Genomic DNA, 18,192 nt, shown 5'->3' on the forward strand with positions numbered 1-18,192 from the left:
GTTCTTTCCACAGGTTCCCCCATGTTTTATGATGCTGTTTTATCAATGCCTATTCACTTTCTGTATTTACCCACTACACAGAAAATCCCTTGAGAACAATAGCAGTGTCAGAGCCAAGCGCAATAATTATATCTTATGATATGTTTGTGAGTTGGATGGTTAACTTTTACTTAATAGATGCAGAGAGGTAATATTCATGGTCTTTCACCCCTGAAAAATCTTGGCTTGTTACCAGGCAAAGTTTGTCTGTAAAGCCTAAATCCCAGAGATCCCATATAAACCAAAGCACTAATATGGGATATTTTCCTTTTGTGGTAAAATATCTACATTTTAATATTTTCCTGGAGCTTTGAAATCCTCTGTGATTCATAGGACTTGTGATTTATATTCAATTAAAAAAGGAAAAAAAATATATAACTGAACAACGCTACAAAATTTTACGAGCCATAAAGTAAGCAGCAGGTGTAGGCTTTAGAGACCTTGGGAGTAGAAGTGAGGAGGTCTACTTGGACCTTTTGAAGGATTGTAAACAGAAACTTTTAATAATGCTACATTTTAGTCAAATATACAGCTCTTGTTGTATAGGACAACCATAAAACTCATTAAACTTACACTGAACAAGATATACCATCCTCAACACATGTTATGAAATATATATCATCATTAAAATCCCACTTATTCTCATAAAAACCTAACAAGAAAAATTCGTTTCCCAATTTTATTTCAGTTTTTAGACATTTTTTCCAAATAATTCAGGCTTCAGAATAATAGCAACCAAGTCTCTCTTCTTGAAATCATCAGCAGATTTCAAGATCATCACAATCAAGTCCCTACTCATACCTTTGGCATCAGAATCAAAATAAACTACCTCATACTCTGTTCTCTAGCCCAAGTCAAATTTCTTCCTGTCTTCAAAGGCATCAGATTCCCTTTCGTATCTTCCTTCATCTTTGTCTGGCTAACTTTGCTAAAGTTCTCCTTCAAAGCATGAGCCCTCCTTGGTCCTCCAAGCCTCATTAGGTACCATTACAATGTGTTCCATGACACTATGACATTTGTGTTTGTCAGGTTTTCATGGCTGTGACCAAAATACCCAACAAGAAAAACTTGGTGGAGGAAAGGTTTCTTCTGGCTCAGAGTTTAAGAGGTTCAGTCCATGGTCAGCCTACTCCATGGCTCTGGGCCCAAGATAAGGCAGAACATTATCGCAGAAGGGCAGGGCTGAGAAGTGCTTCTTGGCTCATGGTGGCCAGGAAGCAGAGAGAGAAGGGAGTAAGGGACCACAGGGAAGATGATCCCTTCCAAGGCATGCACCCAGTGACCTACCTTCTTGAGCTACATGCCATCTTCCTACAGCCCAGTTAGTCCATTACCACCCCGTCAGTCCATTCAAACTAGCATGAACTGATTATGATTAGGTTATGGCTCTCTCAAGCCAATCATTTCAACTCCAAACATTCCTGCATTAACACAGGAGTTGGGGGGGTGGGGACACCTCATATCCAAACCCTTACAAAAATTTGCAGATCAAAATGTTAATGTTTAATAGCATTTTTTCTCTAAAGGAGCTTATAAGGTAAATCTGGCATTTGTACTTAATCTTGTGTCTCCAGGGTTTAAATTAGGAGACAGGGCTGATGAGGCTCAGAAGAGGTTAAATGACAGTTCTACACAGTTCTGTTCTTGTCTCTGTCCAGATTGTTTTTCAGGTGTTTTTTTCTGTCTTGTAACCCTCCAACATGTCCATCTCTCCAGGTAACCGGAAGTGTGTTGGTGAGTCGCTGGCCAGGATGGAGCTATTCCTTTTTTTCACTAGCCTCATGCAGAAGTTCACTTTCCAGCCTCCCCATGGAGTTTCCCATCTGGACCTGGACCTCACTCCAGATATTGGCTTCACCACAAGACCAATGCCTCATAAGATATGTGCTCTGCTCAGGGTCTAAGCTCTTTCAGCTTCAGTTAGTGTTATCTTGTTATATTCAGTTAGTGTTATCTTGTGGTCATTAGCATGGACATCCCTTCCCTGCATTTTACCAGCCATGTTATTCTGCCAAACACTTAAGAATTACTTAAACCATCTGCCACACCCTCAGATAGGTTTCTCTTGTCAGATCAGATTAAGTTTCCTGTGCTAATTGCCGTAGAGGAAACCTTCCTAATGCCATTGTTCAAGATAATAAATGAACAGAACACTTGACAAAAAACAACCTCCACTTAGTGCTCTTGGGTTTTTTCCTTTAAAGGTGAAACTGACCTGATCCTCCAAGGCATAAGTGACTCTAGTTATTGCCTATCAAAAGTCAGAATTGGTGTTTGTGTGAAGGGGAATGTATAAAAATTTGACCCGGAAGACCCATAACTTTATCAAAACTGCTATGAAGAAAATTCAGTTCCACTGAGGATCACACTAAACATAAGGCTTGGTTTCATTCTGTGAATAAACAACAACAACAAAAAAAAAATAACAGAAGTTAGTAATGGATAATTGTATGAGTACAGACAGCTTGCTGCTCCTGGCATTATTGGAATGTGAAGAGGCTCCGGGCATTCATGTTCACTGTTCAAGTCCCAATGAATCATGGGCAGGAGGCCATGACTGCAGGAGAAGGAGAAGATTGTGGGTTCCCCTGAAACACAAGATATTTTTAACTTTTATAAAGTCTAGTATACTTACCCATCATCAACACAAGTACGCATTCCCTGCTTCTATCTGATTTCTGTCAAATTAAAAATCATCCTGGGAAGCAGGGCACAGTGCATACCTGCTAGGTATCTTAGGAAGCTGAGGCTGGAGAACAGAAAGTTTGAGGCCAGTCTGGGCAATATAGTGAAACCCGCTCTCAAAATAAAAAGGGCTGAGGATGTAGCTCAGTGTCAAAGCTCCCCTGGGTTCAATTTCCAATACCGATAATTTTTTTTTAATAAAAAAAATCATACTGGGAAAGATTTTAACAATCAAAGATGACATTTTTAAAGGATATCATAATAGGCTAAAACTTAGTTGGAGCTAAACTCTACTGAAGAGTTGAAAGACGATTTAGCAGTAGGGTTAGCAATGGAAAAATACTAGAAGTTAAGAGGGAGTTTGATCAATGGGATGTGTTCAGCACACAGAACTATTCCTGATTTTACAAATATTTCTATGATCAGACCATCTTACATCTCAAAGGGAAAGAATTAATGAAAAATTTCTCAAAGACTCCAAGAACAGGGCCTAGTCAGCAGGAAAACTGCCTACAGTTGAGTAAGGCTGAGAGGAATGTTAGACTGTATAAGTCATCCCTAATCCATCATTTTCCACAAAACATTTTTGAGTAAGTCAAATGGGTAATACTTAGGTGCCCTGACTTTCCAATGAACTAAATGAAATGTTTTTATAATAAAGAAATTATACCTATTAACCTTAATTTTTTACCTGAATACACTTGCATTTTTTCAGTTGTACTTATAATTTGTGTTCAAAATTATTTCAGTTAGCCAGGTGTGGTGGTGCACACCTGTAATCATGCACACCTGTAATCCCAGAGACAGGAAGCCGAGGCTAGAGGATGGAAAGTACAAAACCAACCTACACAATTTAGTAAGATCCTGTCTCAAGATAAAAAAATAAATACATAAATAACAGTTGGGGATAAAACTTCATGGTAGAGGGCCCTGAGTTTAATCCCTAGTAGCAAAAAAAATAAATAAATAAATTAATTAATTAATTAACTTAAAAATTATATAAAATCTGAATCCAAAGTTAAAATTAATTAATGAACTTCTTTCTCTTCCATAGGGAATAGTAGAAACAGCTTTGATTAGAGACCAGAAAATCTAAGTTTTAGTTACAGCCCTGTCAGCCTTCCATTTTTATGACTTCATGATTAAATATTGGCAGAGGCACACATGGTGTGTCTGTTACCAGAAGCAGATGAGAAAATAATGTTTAGTCACAATCATAAAGAAAAACAAATAACTTTGAACCTTTGGTGAGAATCTGATATAACATCATTTAATGTACATAATTGTGAAATAGTGACTAAGTAAACTTTAATAAAACTGAAATGTTTGTAAAAGAAGCAACTAAATTTTACTACTCACGTAATGTTTTATTTACTTAATTAACACTTTTATTTTAAAATAATTAACAATAAAAAAGAATAAATTTTATGTTAAAGATATATCAAATCAGTAATTTACTGGCGAACTCAATTGGCACTTATAAAACAAAATATTATATTTAATTGTTTCTGTATTATAAATTTTGCGTTCCATAGTTACATAGACTGTCATACAATAGCTCTGTTGTTGTTTATTTTGAATCTACTCTTGAAATGCAGAAATAGAGAAAGGTTGGAGACATATAGTGAATTCAAAGCCCACTTGAAAGATTGTAAACTCTTAGGAATTTACTCTTAAACACAGATAGCTGAGTCTGTGTGTGTATAATTATGTTGCAGAGAGATGGACAGTAAGACAGAGGTACCCTTTTTTCCTCTACAATATAACACCCAAAGAGGAGAATTATGACCAATTTTATTACAAGATTATCTCATTATAAATTTGTATATTTTTTCAGTCTGTTGGGATGGTAAGACTATATCCTGAATCCTTATAAGGTCCAGGATCTGGGTCAACACTGAGGCTGGCTGGGAAGTCCATGGATATGCTCTGGGCTTCTGAGACAAGGATACAGGTTGTAGGAGAATCCTTAAAGAAGTTGACAGCACTCAGAAGCCCTTCCTGGGAAGTTCTCTGATACCCCCTATATTGCTTACTCCTTTCCCAAGTAAGTTGAATTCAGGGTTTTAAATCATACCTACTTTTATAGTAATCTCAAAACAAGTTCAAAGTCATAAAGCAGAACATATACCTGAGGATTGTCCAATGGGCATACAAAGCAACTTTAACATTCAGAGTTTTGAGCCAGAGGGAAGTTATGCTGTTTTAAGATTAGGTTTACTGCCCTATAACTTCAGTGGCCACTGGATAATGCCCCATGCCTAGGTAGACTCTATGCAGGCCTTACATCAGGTCCAGTAAGGTGGCACTAATCCTTTGGACAGTATTTTGGGTGCTAACAGACAGGATATCAAGGTATACTTCACTTCCATAAAGAAATGACTTGCAATGCGATGATCTGAATGTTTCTAAGCAATTATGTGTAATGTGGTCATGTCAAAGAAGAATTCTGTGACTAAATCTCCCAGAATTCTGTAACTGAATCTTCTGGTTTCTAATGATAACTTCAAGATTGTTCTAAAATTAATGCAAATGAAAGTGTAGCTGTTTAGTAGACAGTGTGCTATGCGTTTGCAAGGCCCTGGGTTCCAAACCTAGTGCATGTGAATGTACATTCAGACATGCACAAACACACACATACATACACACAAAGTTAGAGAAAGGCTGAATCTATAAATGGACAATGGCCAGAGCAGATATGTTAACATTTGAAAAAAGAAAGAAAAGAGACCTAATAAAAATTCTGGCTTAAGTTTGATATTCTTGTGTTATAAATCTTCCGCTCTTTGTCATTAGAGACTAAAGTTTGGTTTAGAGGAAAATGAAGGAAACAATAACAACACTAATATTATAAATAATAATAATGGTTAATTTTGAGTATTTATTTTATGCCAGGTACTGTTCAAAGTATTTTTCATTTAACTTAATCCTAGAAAACAAACCCTATGAGGTTGACACTATTTACTGCAAAATGCCAACCTACAACTTTTTTGGCAACTAGCCTAAGAAGCCAAATGACAGCCTTTGCAGGAATCAGTCCAAAAGAGCAAAACCTGGTCAATGACTGTCAGCATTCCTGTGGTTTTGCACCCTTCCAACTCAAGACTTGCCTGAGAAAAAACTCTAAATCAATCATAAAAGGAGCTGAGATTGAACCCAATATCATTACCATCTGCCCTTCTAGATATTTGGCCTCCAGCTTCCTCATGCCAATAGGATTCCATCAGTCCACACTCAAAATGCTTCTTTTTTTTCACTATTGTAGAAGAAAAAATTTCACAGGACAGAGATAAGCAAAGGGAGACTTTACTCAAGACTATGCTGTTAGGGAAGAGAAACCGAACTCAATTCCTTTGAAATAAATGATAGGAGAGTTTTTAAGCGGTGGGTTAAATTAATGAGAAAGTAGGAGGTTGGCTAATGTGGTTAGGCCATCTGTATTTGCTAATTGACACTTGTAAACTCTTTCTCTTCCACAAACACTGGGGATTTGCAGCCCTAACTTCTTTAATTATTACATTTCCAAGGATGGCTCCTAAACCCAAGACAAAGACAGTCCTGAGTTGTAAAACTGGCAGGCAGCTAGGGACCCGCAGAGAACATTAATATTGGCTAATTTGGGCTGGAGATATGGCTCAAGTAGTAGTGTGCTCGCCTGGCATGCGTGAGGCACTGGGTTCAATCCTCAGCACACACAAAAATAAAATAAAGATACTGTGTCCACCTAAAGCTTAAAAAAAAAAAAAATGGCAAGTTTTCTAAAGCTCTAAGAAAAGAAAGGTTAGGGCCTACAGCTGCAAGGCCTATAGCTGCAAGAAGCCTATCTGAAGTTTCATCAAGCTAAGGAAATAAGAGGTTCTTCCACTGACCCTGGCCTTTGCTTCCTAGCTAACTATAGGCATAGGTGGTAAGCCAGTTATACCATACCAAGTTCAGAACACACAGCTTCTGTTCTATTTTTATGAAGTCTGTACTCTCCTCAATCAGAGTTTAATTTAAATTCAATTCCTTGCTTTGAATATAACCAAGTCTCATGTTTGTTGGCAATTGTTGACTGCATAATACCTAATAACTGATCATAACTCTCTCAAAGTAATCTGGACTGTGTTTGCTTATCTTCATCTAGAAAAGTAAATTAACAAAGATTTGCCCTCCCTAATTAAAGAGCGAAGTCCTGTCTGTGGTTTTGGAGATGTCAGGGTGTTCAAGAGTCACAGTCCTTTGTTTTCTTACCTGTTAGTTGATTCAAATTCAGTCTCCACCTTTACCCCACCCCCTCACAATGCATCAAGAGTAGCTCACAGGTCTTGACTCAGCCTGCAGACCTGTTGCAATTGAGCTGTCTTTAAGACTTCCTGCCCTTCCTCCCCTAGGGGGTTTTGGAGAACATATTATTTTACATTCTTAGATAATGAAGGAACTACGTTTCTGAAATAGTTCAAAACCCAGTAATCAATCAACGGTTCATTAGGAACACTTTAGAATAAGAAGGCTCTTTAAAAAGACATAACATGCTTTTTAGAAATCCTTTTGCCAATTTAAAAAGTCCCTATCAACTATATTTGACTTTTACTACGAACTTTAAATGTTTCCACAATTCTACAAACTATTATTGTCATGGCACTGCTAATTATTAGTAGGAAATAGAGAAATAATAAAGTTTTCTTAGTTTTGATAAGTAACAAAGTTAAGACTCAGAACTAAGGATGAAGGATATGTCAAATCTTGTCAAATTTTAACTTGAATCATCAGAGATCTTTTCAAAATACTAAATCTGATTCAGTGGATCTGGAGTAGGCCTGAGATTTTTCATATATAAAATTTCTTTGAGATGCTCACTGTTGTTGGTTCACAAACCATACCTTGTATATGTTAGTTCATGTGAAGACCATACCCAGAAAAATAAAACTATTTAGTTTATGCTAGAATAGCATACATATGTATACAAATAAAAATAGATTGAAATAAAACCATAATGAAAACATACCAAATATTACAAAAGTTTTAGAATCAAGGGAAAATTTTGGTTTTCTTTTCTTTTTTGTTTTTTTTTTTCAGTCCTAAAATTAAATCCAGAGGTACTCTACCTCAGAGCTACATCCCCAGTCCTTTTTATTTATTTTCAGATAGGGCCTTGCTAAGTGGGGGAGTCTGGCCTCGAATTTACGGTCATTCTGCTATAGCCTCCAAGTGGTGGGATTATAGACTTTCTCCACTGCTCCCTGTTTTTGTTTTGTTTTCTTTCTTTCTTTCCTTATTTATTTACTGATTGGCAACAGGGATTGATTGAACTCAGGGGTGCTTAACCACTGAGCCACATCCCCAGCCCTTTTTGTTTTTATATTTTATTTAGAGACAGGATCTTACTGAATTGCTTAGGATCTCTAAGTTGCTGAGGTTGGCTTTGAACTCTCAATCATCCTGCCCAGACTCCTAAACCAATGGGATTACAGGCATGTGCCATTGTGCCAGGCCTTTTTTATTCTGTTTTTCTTTTTCTTCATTAAATAGTATTCATCAAATTTTTGGCATGAGTAAACTTTTAATAGAAAGCTCTTTCTTCCTTCTTGTTTTTTTGAAGTAGGGTCACCTCAAGTTTAAGCACCAAGCACTGGTGATGTCCTCCAACAAGAATAAAAGCTGCAGTCCAGTGCAATGACTATCCAAAGTGACAAAGGTTGTGGAAAAGGGTTTTGAGAGAGGTGGACATTTGCCTGATCCATGGTGATCATGTGACTGTAACATTTGTCTTATAGTCCCTCAAGTGGCCGAGTGGCTTCTAGAAGTTTTTGATGCAATTCATCCACCTAATACAATTTTAAGTGAGGAGATTTTTCTTTGAGGTGGAGGTAAGATCAAAGAGCCAAGACCCCAGCCATTTTGAGAGATTTCTTAGCATTGAGGATAAGTTTCACTTTGGATGCACTCTCAGGACACTTGTGAATGGGAAAAGTTTCCTCAGTTTCCCTGCACACATGACAATAGCCTTCTGCCAGGATCAGGAAATCTGTAAAACAAATTCAACAGAACTTCAACTTACTACTATTTTGTTGGCAATGAGACATCTGTCTTAAAGGAATTCTATGAACAGTTTGCAGGCAGTCAACAGGGAGGTTGGATAATTGTTTTAAAAATATTGTTTCACTTAATGGAGATAAAATTAATTCAAAAATACTTGGATTAAAGTATTAATTAAACTTTAAAAAAATACATTTTTGACAGAATTTTTTTTTTAAGAACCATTTGTGTCTATTCTGCCTTTTATAGATGACAGGACATCAGATTTTAAATTCCAGAGAGAAAACAAGGTAACCCAACAAGCCCTGAAGAAAATATTCAAAGCTCCTATCTGCCAAGATCTGTTTTTCAACCTTTTCAAAGACTTTGCCAAGCAGTCTGCACCCTAGTCCTTTCAGCCTTTGCATGAGTCCTTACACAAGCTGCAGACATGCTTCTAAGGAATTTAAGGAATGTACTTATTGATCTGTTAAGTTTTGGTAGAAATAAATTCAGGAATGAGAAGAAAATCTTAGTAAAAACCACAGGTTTGGCTTTCACTAGATTTTTTTGTGTTTTATGAGTTCTGCTCTTTGTCATTAAATAAAAAACTAAAGCCTGGTTAGAGTGAAAAGTGAGCTAAATAACAACCACACTAGCAATAATCACTAGCTTTTAAGCATCTGTTGTATGCTAGGCAGTATTAAGTATTTTCATTTAACTTAATCCTAGAAAAAAAGTTTGACACTACTTATTATCTCCATTTAACAAACAAGCCGAGAGGCACAGGAAGATTAGGCATCTTGCCCAAGGTTACACAGTTAGTAACAGGAAGCCAGTTCTAAGCCCAACCCAACTCTTGAACTCCAGAGTTTACCTCCTGAGAGAAGTCAACCAAATGAAGCTAATGTTTTGGGTAATTTTAAAAGTTTTTGTTTTTATTTTTGGTTTAAATCCAATGCTCGATCACCTGGCACATGGGATAACTCAACAAATTCAGGTATAATATTTACCTGCCAAAGTTAGTCTTACATAGGAGGCAGGTAGGGTTGCTAGAGGAAAAGAATTCATTTTAAGAGGCCAATATTCCCTTTCCTGCCTACCAGGCAGTTTTGAACATGTGCTTAGGTGCTGAATTCCTTTCTTAACTGGGGTTTCAAAGGCCTGAAAAGGGTAGAGGTGATTAGGCTTCAAAGAAATCAGGTGATTCTAGTTCTTTTCATAATCATAAGTTAGAAAACTCATAATGTCCACAGTCATCTTTTGACCTCTAGAAATAGGTCTCTGTAAAGGTCATCCCAATCTTTTGGGAGGGAGATAATCACATTCTTTGTCTGTTTGGTAAGCACATGCAATTACTTGTTGATTGACCTACACAGGCAACAGTGTGACTTCTAAGCCAAAGTTGGCTCATCTGTAAAACAGTGACCTTGCCTGCATGGAGGCAAGAGGTGCATCAGATGATCTTTTGAGGGCATTTCAAACTCTAAATGAAAATTGAGGGCAAATGGGAAGGCCTGGAGCCTGATGTTCCTGCACTGCTCAACCATTTACCCTTCAAAAGCCAGAAACCCACACTTTTGTTAATTGTCCCTTGCAACCAACACTCCTTCAATAGCAACAAGGTCAAGCAGAGTTCCAAACAGGGCCACATTCTAAAGAGTTAGCAAAGATGGATTTTAATAACAAAAGCGAATACATAAAATAAGGAAAACTATTTGTTTCAATAGCACCAGGAAAGAAGTATTATGGATCTATTCTTGACTACAAATCTTATTAATAATGAGCTATGGACAAGAATAAGTTATACAATCATCTTATGGCACATTATATATAGTATTTCTATCTACTTTTAGATTGAATGATTTATATACTGTATTTTTAACATTAAAATCATTTTTAAAAATCCAAATTAAAGGTATTTGACTGGACTAAATTATATATTGTTTGGGGGAAAGCCCTATTTAAATGGCATTTACCTTCAAAGCTCAATTTTCGATTCCCCGCTTCTTTACCTAGCTCCTCTCTTTTTCTTCTTAGCACTGAAATATGGAGGGGTGGGGGATGAAGACTTGTACATCAGAAGAGAGTAACAAGAAAAATTTTGCCATATTTGATGCTTCATTTTATGTTTACTTTTAAAAATTTTAATGTTCTTTTTCGGCTTTTAAAACAAGTCTTCCCCCCACCCCCACCCAACCACCTATGAACTTCCCCGGGAGCAGACCTCAGCTTCACTTCAGCTTTTAGGCCTTAAAGGGGAGGCGAAGGTGGCACAAAAAAAGAGCTATTGCAAAACGCGAATTAAAACGATTTTCTTATTTCGAAGCTCCCGCATTCTGCCAATTTGAAAATACCTTCTATCGATTTCAATGACTTAGGTCCCTACAACCTCACGGTACTTCAGCCACAGAGGTCCTGCGGTTTACAGATCTTCAAGCTACTTTAGGCGCTTCCATGCAGCGCAGCTCCCGCCCAGCCTCTTACAAGTTTCTTTCCATCGGTTAATTGCAAGTTGGGCCCCCGGAACAGCATTTTCTTTCAAGGATTATCGCTCATCCACGATGCCGGAACATTCCTCAGGCTCCTCTGCGCAGTGTAATCTCCTCTGGAATCAGGTCCTCGCTGGCGGTGAAAACATCCTCTATCCCCTGCGTGGACGCCGGGTGCCTCTGGGGTTCGGCAGGGGTCCCTAAGTCTCACTCTCTGTTGGTGCGAAAAGTGACCGCGGTCATGCAGTGCTCCTCGGTCCTCGTGGTCATGCGACCCTTCGTCCATGCAGTCCGCAGCACTTCTTGCGTCGCCTGATAATCCACGACCCGCACAAGCACAGATTTGGGTGGCGCTGCAGGGTCTCGCGGCTGGACTCCAGAAGGAGTGATAATTAGCCTGCCAGAAATTCTCTTTTGTCCTTGAAAGAGAGAAGAGCAGTCGGGTTCCTGGTTGTGGTTCTCTCCGCTCGCCTGGGGAAGATCCTCCTCGCCGGCCACCTCTCCGCCTGCAGGGTTCGCTCGAGTCCCCAACCACCTTTCTGGGTGCAGAAGAAAGAGCACTTTCTCTCGCACCCAGGACTCACAATCCAAATTCTCTCTGGCTGGAGGTCGGAGGGCTGGACCTGCAGACCTGTAGTCCTGGGAGCCGCCCAGGCTTCCGCTGGCCACCGCTGGTGCGGGATCCCGGGCGCCGGGAGCCAGGGGAGTCTCGCGCCCCACCTCGCACAGAAAGGACCCGGGGTCCCGCTGGGTGCGGGGGCAGTCCGTAAAAGGCACAAACCCCTGGGATTCCGGGGTCCCCATCCTGGCAGGAGGATCATTCATACGTTGGTTCTTTCACCAGTTCGTGCAGGAAACTCCTACTGCTCTCGGAAAAGCGCGGGACTGGCAGGCCCTGGGTGTGGCCTCCGAGGCCAGTCTGCGACTCCCGCAGTGGGAGAGCTGGATCGGCTAAGGCCAGTTTGTCTCTGAACCCCGCCTCCTCTCCTTGAGGATTTCTAGCCAGATAGACTGACTTCAGGTCCCGATGACTTTTCCTTTCTACCCTGTCCTTAGCCTTGCTCCTTTTGTCACGTCTTTGTTTCTAACCCCTATGACTTCTCAGCTCTACCCTATTTCCCCACCCACCCTTCCTTTTTCTACAGTGCTAAAGTGCAAAGGACGCCTTTCCAAGGCGCCTGGAACAAATGCTCAAAACAAAGTGCTTTCTTTCCAGGGATGCTCTTCCACGGGAAGAAACAGAACCAGGAAGTTTGTTTACTTATCAGAGTTAATTAAAGTCTCCCCCCACCCCCGCAAAAAAAAAAAAAAAAAAAAAAAAATCATGCCCACTTCAGATCAAACCCCACTGTGTTTCCAAAGTAGATCAAAGGGTGAGACTGAAATGTTGAAACTTTTAGTTTGTTCTTCCTTTAAAATGCCAGCGTCTGTGGGACAGTGGTCAATCCAGTCTTCATTATGATTATAATCAATGCTTATCTCAGGAAGGGGCCTAGTGCATTGCCATAAAACAAACTAAACAACAAAAGTAAAACAGAAACTGCTAAATGAACTTCTTTAGGGTTTAAAATTGTATGATTTTATTTGTATTGCTTGCCTTTTTGTTGTTGTTGTTATTGTACTAGAGATTGAACCTAGGGGCGCTTAACCACTGAGCAGTATCGCATCCCCATCCTTTTTTATTTTGAGACAGGGCCTCACTTAGTTGCTGAGGCTGGTCTTGAACTTGCAATCTTCTTGCCTCAGGCTCCCTCGTGACATGTGCCACCATTTATGATTTCCTGTTCATTATGGGTAACAGGTATTTGTTTTATTAACAAACGTTCACCATTTCACTGATTGAGAAAAATGACTACAATAATGGAAATTTCTGCATGTATTTGAAAGACTAGTACTATGGTGAGATATTAGAAAGGAAGAACCTTCTGATGTCTTTCTGCCAAATTATATAAAAATTATTGGAGGAAGAGTGAGAAAAACTGAATTGGATCTGACTGATTAGATGCCTGCCCTTGGGCTGGCTTGTGCTATGTCACAATTTACTAAATTCTTCAGGGGTTTTAGACAAGAATTGCTCTAAGCATTCTCTATATTTAAACTCATTTATACATTACTGAATAGTAAAGTAGTACAATTTTTTTGGTATTCTTGAGAATTTTGGAAGAGAGAGATTAAGTATTTATCCAAGGTTAAACACTCATGAGTGAAGCCAGGAATCTAATGTGTTTGCTTCTTAATGACCTCTAAATTGTCTTCCTATTTTGAGACTATGACTTCAGATTCTTTTCTATTGACTCACTTCACCAGTTATTGAGTATGAACTAAATGTCAGCCACTCTTCTAGATGATAGGGACATAAGGAGGAACAGGTCAAATTGCTTAACTTCTTTTTTAATTCTAAAATGTATATATTTTAATTCTAAAATGTATATATATGTATAAACACAGAAGTCAGAGATAATAAATCAACTTGAATGTACATGAAAATCACTAGCAGATGAATGCCCTACCCTACTCTCAGAGATGCTGTTCTCATAGGATATGGGTAGGGTTTAGAATACTGATTTTAGCAACACCACCAATAATTTCAATGCTAGTGGTCCATGGATACTATACAAAACAATGAAGAAGAGTAAATATACCCTCTCTTATAGTTAACAGAAGTTGAATAGTGCCCCTTTACTCCTGATCTTTCTGGTTTACACCTACTTTAATCCTCTTATTCCCTAAATAAAAAATAATGATGTCGCTGTTGATTCTTGATGTCAAGAATTCTTGATGTCAAGAATTGAGTTGACCGCAATTCTTGACAACATTGAATCTAGCACTGGCTCTTGCTTCCTGAAGTCTACTCTAGAACCATTAGCACAAGTCCAAATCCAAAAAGGAGGCCCTTTTACCTCTCCACTTAGTAAAATATCTCATAATTATTCAGGGATATATTCTTGCCTTGTGAAGTAATAAAAATAAGCTAACTTATGTTTCTTTAGGTGTGTTCCTGCTCATTTTGTTTACTAGGATGTAAAACTTGTCGATCCAGAAGGCAAATAATGCCATGCCTCCAATTGAAATAGGAATAGGTTGGGACAAGGCGGGTAGAAAATGAGGAGGGTAAACTGAGGAGATAAACTGGGTATACCGGGATAGAATGGACTTAGAATGTTTGGCTAAAATAGCTTGAGGTGTCTTTGGCATTAGAAAATGCAGTGATAAATCAAGTGAATAAACATATTATCAAATGAAACAATATATTCATAGGGCTTCACTTTTAAAACTTACGCAATGTACCATGCAGGCAGGGTTGTACATACCTGTAACCCTAACTAGGGTTGAGAAGGCAAAGCTAATGAACATGAAACAGTCAAACTTTCCAATTTGCCAATAAGATTAGGCTATGTCAGTATTTTTCAGACTTCACTGTGCACTGAATCATCTAGGGGAATGTTTAATGAAATAACTGTATCTGGCCTGCTCTGAAAGATTTTGGCTTAATTGGTCTGGACTGTGACTTGGAGCACTGGCATTTTAAAATACTTCCCAGATTAGTTCTAATAGGCCACAAAGTTTGAGAACACTGAAGTGGGTTATCTTTAAGCTATGAAACTAAGTTAAGGACAAATAAGAAGAAAATATATTGAAATGTGGCACTATATCCAGAAAATATATAATTCCATGTTCATTAAAAACAAAAATGTATATAAAACAACAAATAGTGATAAATCTATGTATGCAGTACAATACCACTCAGAAATAAAATAGATTGATTGTTCTGAACAAAGAGCTTGTATTGTATGAGTTTATTTCCATAAAAGTATAGAAAATGCTAGCTAATCCAAAGGCACAGAAAGCAGATCAATTGTTGGCTGAGTATACAGTGGAATAAGGAAATGGGCAGGAGAGGGCAGACTACAAAGGTTCCTGAGAAAGCATTAATGGTTGCTGAACATGTTCATTATCTTTGTGAGGATGATGGGCAAAACCTACCAGACTGCACAAATTAAGGATGTGGAGGTAAAAGTAACTGAATTTTTTTATTATTGTTTATTTCTTGGTATTATTTTGATGGACAGTCATTGTTTGGATGCCTGGGAAAATAAAGTCGTATATAATTAATTTTTTAAAGGAATTAAATGTACATTGTAGACTACAATTTAAGGAAAAAGCAATCATCTGACAATAAAATTGTATTATCTATTACAAACAGAATTTGGTTCTGGGAGGGATAGATGGGATATTCTAGATGATGTGATTTTTTTTCTCTTTTTCAGTGCTGGGGTTTAAACCCAGGGCCTTGTGCATGCTTGGCAAGTGTTCTACCACTGAGTTATTCCTAGATAAGGCAATATTTTGAGCCATGGTACAATGGTAGGTATAGAAGTATATGAAAAGAACAGTTGTGTACTTTTCTCATAAATCAAGAGATGTCTGTAATTTTACCCATTCCCATAGTTTCAACTGCAACCTGTTCACTGATGATTCTCAAATTTATATTTACATTTGTATTCTAGATGCTGCTGCTTACTCCTTATTTCTAGTATTACAGAAGATAATATTATTGCCTTATATATATTTACTTCCTTATCTTGAAGAAGGATCATACTTCTTGCTTTTTCACCTTAGAATTTGCAAGGCACTTTCCTGCCCATGTTGACTTTAGCCATACTTGTTGCAGCTTATAAGATGTAAGGAAATGTGACATTGGATGGCTCTGAGAAGATGTTTGAGGTGTGACTGCAAGGTTGGCTCTGGGTTGCCCCAGATCAGCTGCTATCTGGGTCATGATTCGAGATGGAGGCCAACACATGGAAGAGGACTGAGTAGAATCCAGTAGAGCTGAATTAGCTGATACATATTCTCAACAAGAAATAAGTTTATTCAGTTATTGCTATCATAAACCAGTGAGATTTGGGGGGTTGTGTCTTACCATAATCTAATCGAATGAAAAATGTTTCTATTAAATTGTCAACTTCTGAATGTTCTGCAGTCACTCTGAACCTGAAATATCTAAAATTGAATTAATCATGTATTCTCTTAAATCTGATTTTTCTGCCACAGAACTGCCCATTCAGTCTTGGGAAGATCTGGTTGATTCTGCATAAGCAAAAATGACTTGAAATTTATGTATAGACACACCTCTACCAATCCATCTTCAGATGACTGAATGTTTTATGATAACCTTCTCCAAAGCAGGGGGGAATGTTCCAGTTTCACCAGATTCTATAAACTCATTTCATTTTTGGAATTGGCTTATCGATTTCAGCTCAATTTTTATATATAACCTTTATTATTTTTCTTTTTTAAAACATAATTTTGTTGTGGATCAGTGGTAGAACACCTGCTTAGTATGTGTGAGGCACTGGGTTTGATTCTCCACATTGCGTTAAAATAAATGAATAAAGTAAAGGTCCATCAAAAAATTATTTATATTTAAAGCCCTTATATTAGTCAATGATTAATGTTCAGCATGATTTGAACCATTTGCCATTACACAAAGAGAAATACTTACTTGTGTTTAAAAAAAAAAACTAGTGAAGGAAAGTCTATAAAAAATACCTGCTTTTTTCTTTCTGTGTTTCTTATTTCAAAGACTAGCATGACTGGCAATTCTAATGTCTTCTCCTCAGTGGCTACCTCTTTCCCATATATCTAACATTTAATAGAGTGTTGTAAATCAACTTTAATTTTTTTCCCCTTTTGACCCTTCCTCTCTAATTTCCACAGCTATAAAAACAAAGGTTGACTCTTAGGCATGACATAAAAGATCTTCATAATTCTACCCGAACTAATCACTGCATATGGCTGAATGAATCCATAAAAGGAGGACCAGACAGCCTAAATGAATACACAATGTAGGTTGGAGAGCAATATGAGGTTATTCTCTATCAATAAAATCTAATCTGATTATGAATAAACCTCAAAAACTGCAAGCCTTTGAAAAGAAAGTTTAACTTTATTTCCTTTATAACTAAGGTTCACATGACCTGAAAAGACCAGACTATGTAAAGACTCAGTACTGGACTGAGTCAGGAGCCTTGGTTGGCCTATATCACTCTGGGAAAGTTTCCAATGTCTCTCAGTGCGTGTTCTTGACTGTCAGGTATAAATAATACCTTCCCTGCTTCCTTCCCACAATCATTATGAAATTCAAATGAAACAATTCTTTTGGTAACCCTTTCTAAACTATAAAGCCTGTAAAATATTTGTAATTTAACTTTTTAAAGCTCATTTGTTGTAGAACTAAGGACCCAATACACTTATTATTATTATTATTTTAGCTCTTGCAGGAAATATGCAGAAGTCAATGACTTAAGCTCAAAAATGAGAACCACCTTTATAATTTTAGGATAGAAGAGCAAATATTGGTTAATAAATTGAGGGAAAGAGAGAAAGAATGGGAGAATGGCTAATCTGTGAGTGTCAAGTAGTTTATTCACCTAGGGGTCTGTGCCAAGATAATTTTTAAAAGAGGTATCTTTGGTTTAAATTTTGAGAAACCAATGTGCGTGCTCTTGGGAAAAGACAGAAGAGGCTTAAATTTACTGAGATTAACTTGCTAAACAGAATTTAAATGGTATGTTGAAGCACTTTCTCTCCAGAGAGAAGGTGGTAACTTTTCTTTAAGATGATAATGGCAAGACATTTTGAAATTCCAGGTTAGACAAAGTATAATAGCTGTCCTAGCTGACTGACAGAGTTGACTCATATAGCCCTCTGAGCAATAAGTAGCTGCTTGAAAGAAACTTTAAAATTGTAATTCAGTGTCAGCTGTCTGCCTTTTCCAAGGTAATAAAGTGTATCATCATAAACTCTCCAGTCAGAGATCAAGGTTTAAGATCAGGTGCTCTGACAGAGTATGAATAAGCAACTTACTAAACAGGATATTACATCACCAGTAGTCAAATCAACACTTAATGATAATAAAGAGCCTATGTGTTTTAGCCCATATTCATCTAGAACACAAATAAGTTTATCTCTTTGA

At 37.8% G+C, this 18,192-nt stretch overlaps 2 protein-coding genes across 4 annotated transcripts in view; one reads left to right on the forward strand and one right to left on the reverse strand.

Annotated features, from left to right (window-relative positions):
- The window catches only part of LOC143401960 (cytochrome P450 2K1-like), a 29,477-nt gene extending 18,060 nt beyond the window's left edge, over nucleotides 1-11,417 (forward strand). Inside the window, exons 9-10 of the mRNA XM_076859499.2 lie at nucleotides 1,756-1,937; nucleotides 11,103-11,417. Coding sequence (XP_076715614.2) covers nucleotides 1,756-1,937; nucleotides 11,103-11,417 — 497 coding nt within the window. The remainder of the gene's footprint in view (nucleotides 1-1,755; nucleotides 1,938-11,102) is intronic.
- C6H6orf141 (chromosome 6 C6orf141 homolog) lies at nucleotides 348-12,449 on the reverse strand. 3 transcript variants are annotated; one of them, XR_013091632.2, is made up of 2 exons: nucleotides 11,079-12,449; nucleotides 348-2,627 (listed from the first exon to the last, which is right to left on the reverse strand). XR_013091632.2 is itself a non-coding variant. In XM_076858608.2 (1 exon), the coding sequence occupies exon 1, from the start codon at nucleotides 12,036-12,038 to the stop codon at nucleotides 11,421-11,423; it is 618 nt and encodes a 205-aa protein (XP_076714723.1). In that variant the 5' UTR covers nucleotides 12,039-12,449; the 3' UTR covers nucleotides 10,375-11,420. The 3 variants fall into 3 exon arrangements, 1 of the variants encoding a protein (XP_076714723.1); XR_013091631.2 differs by lacking the exon at nucleotides 348-2,627 and adding an exon at nucleotides 4,086-8,731; XM_076858608.2 differs by lacking the exon at nucleotides 348-2,627 and having other exon boundaries at nucleotides 10,375-12,449.
- Between the last annotated feature and the right edge of the window lie 5,743 nt (nucleotides 12,450-18,192).

This window comes from Callospermophilus lateralis, chromosome 6 (genome assembly GCF_048772815.1).
Source record: "Callospermophilus lateralis isolate mCalLat2 chromosome 6, mCalLat2.hap1, whole genome shotgun sequence".
Taxonomy (NCBI): domain Eukaryota; kingdom Metazoa; phylum Chordata; class Mammalia; order Rodentia; family Sciuridae; genus Callospermophilus; species Callospermophilus lateralis.

Bases quoted from the DNA above. Each gene is read 5' to 3' on its own strand.
- C6H6orf141 (XM_076858608.2), bottom strand. From the start codon at position 12,038: ATGAATGATCCTCCTGCCAGGATGGGGACCCCGGAATCCCAGGGGTTT.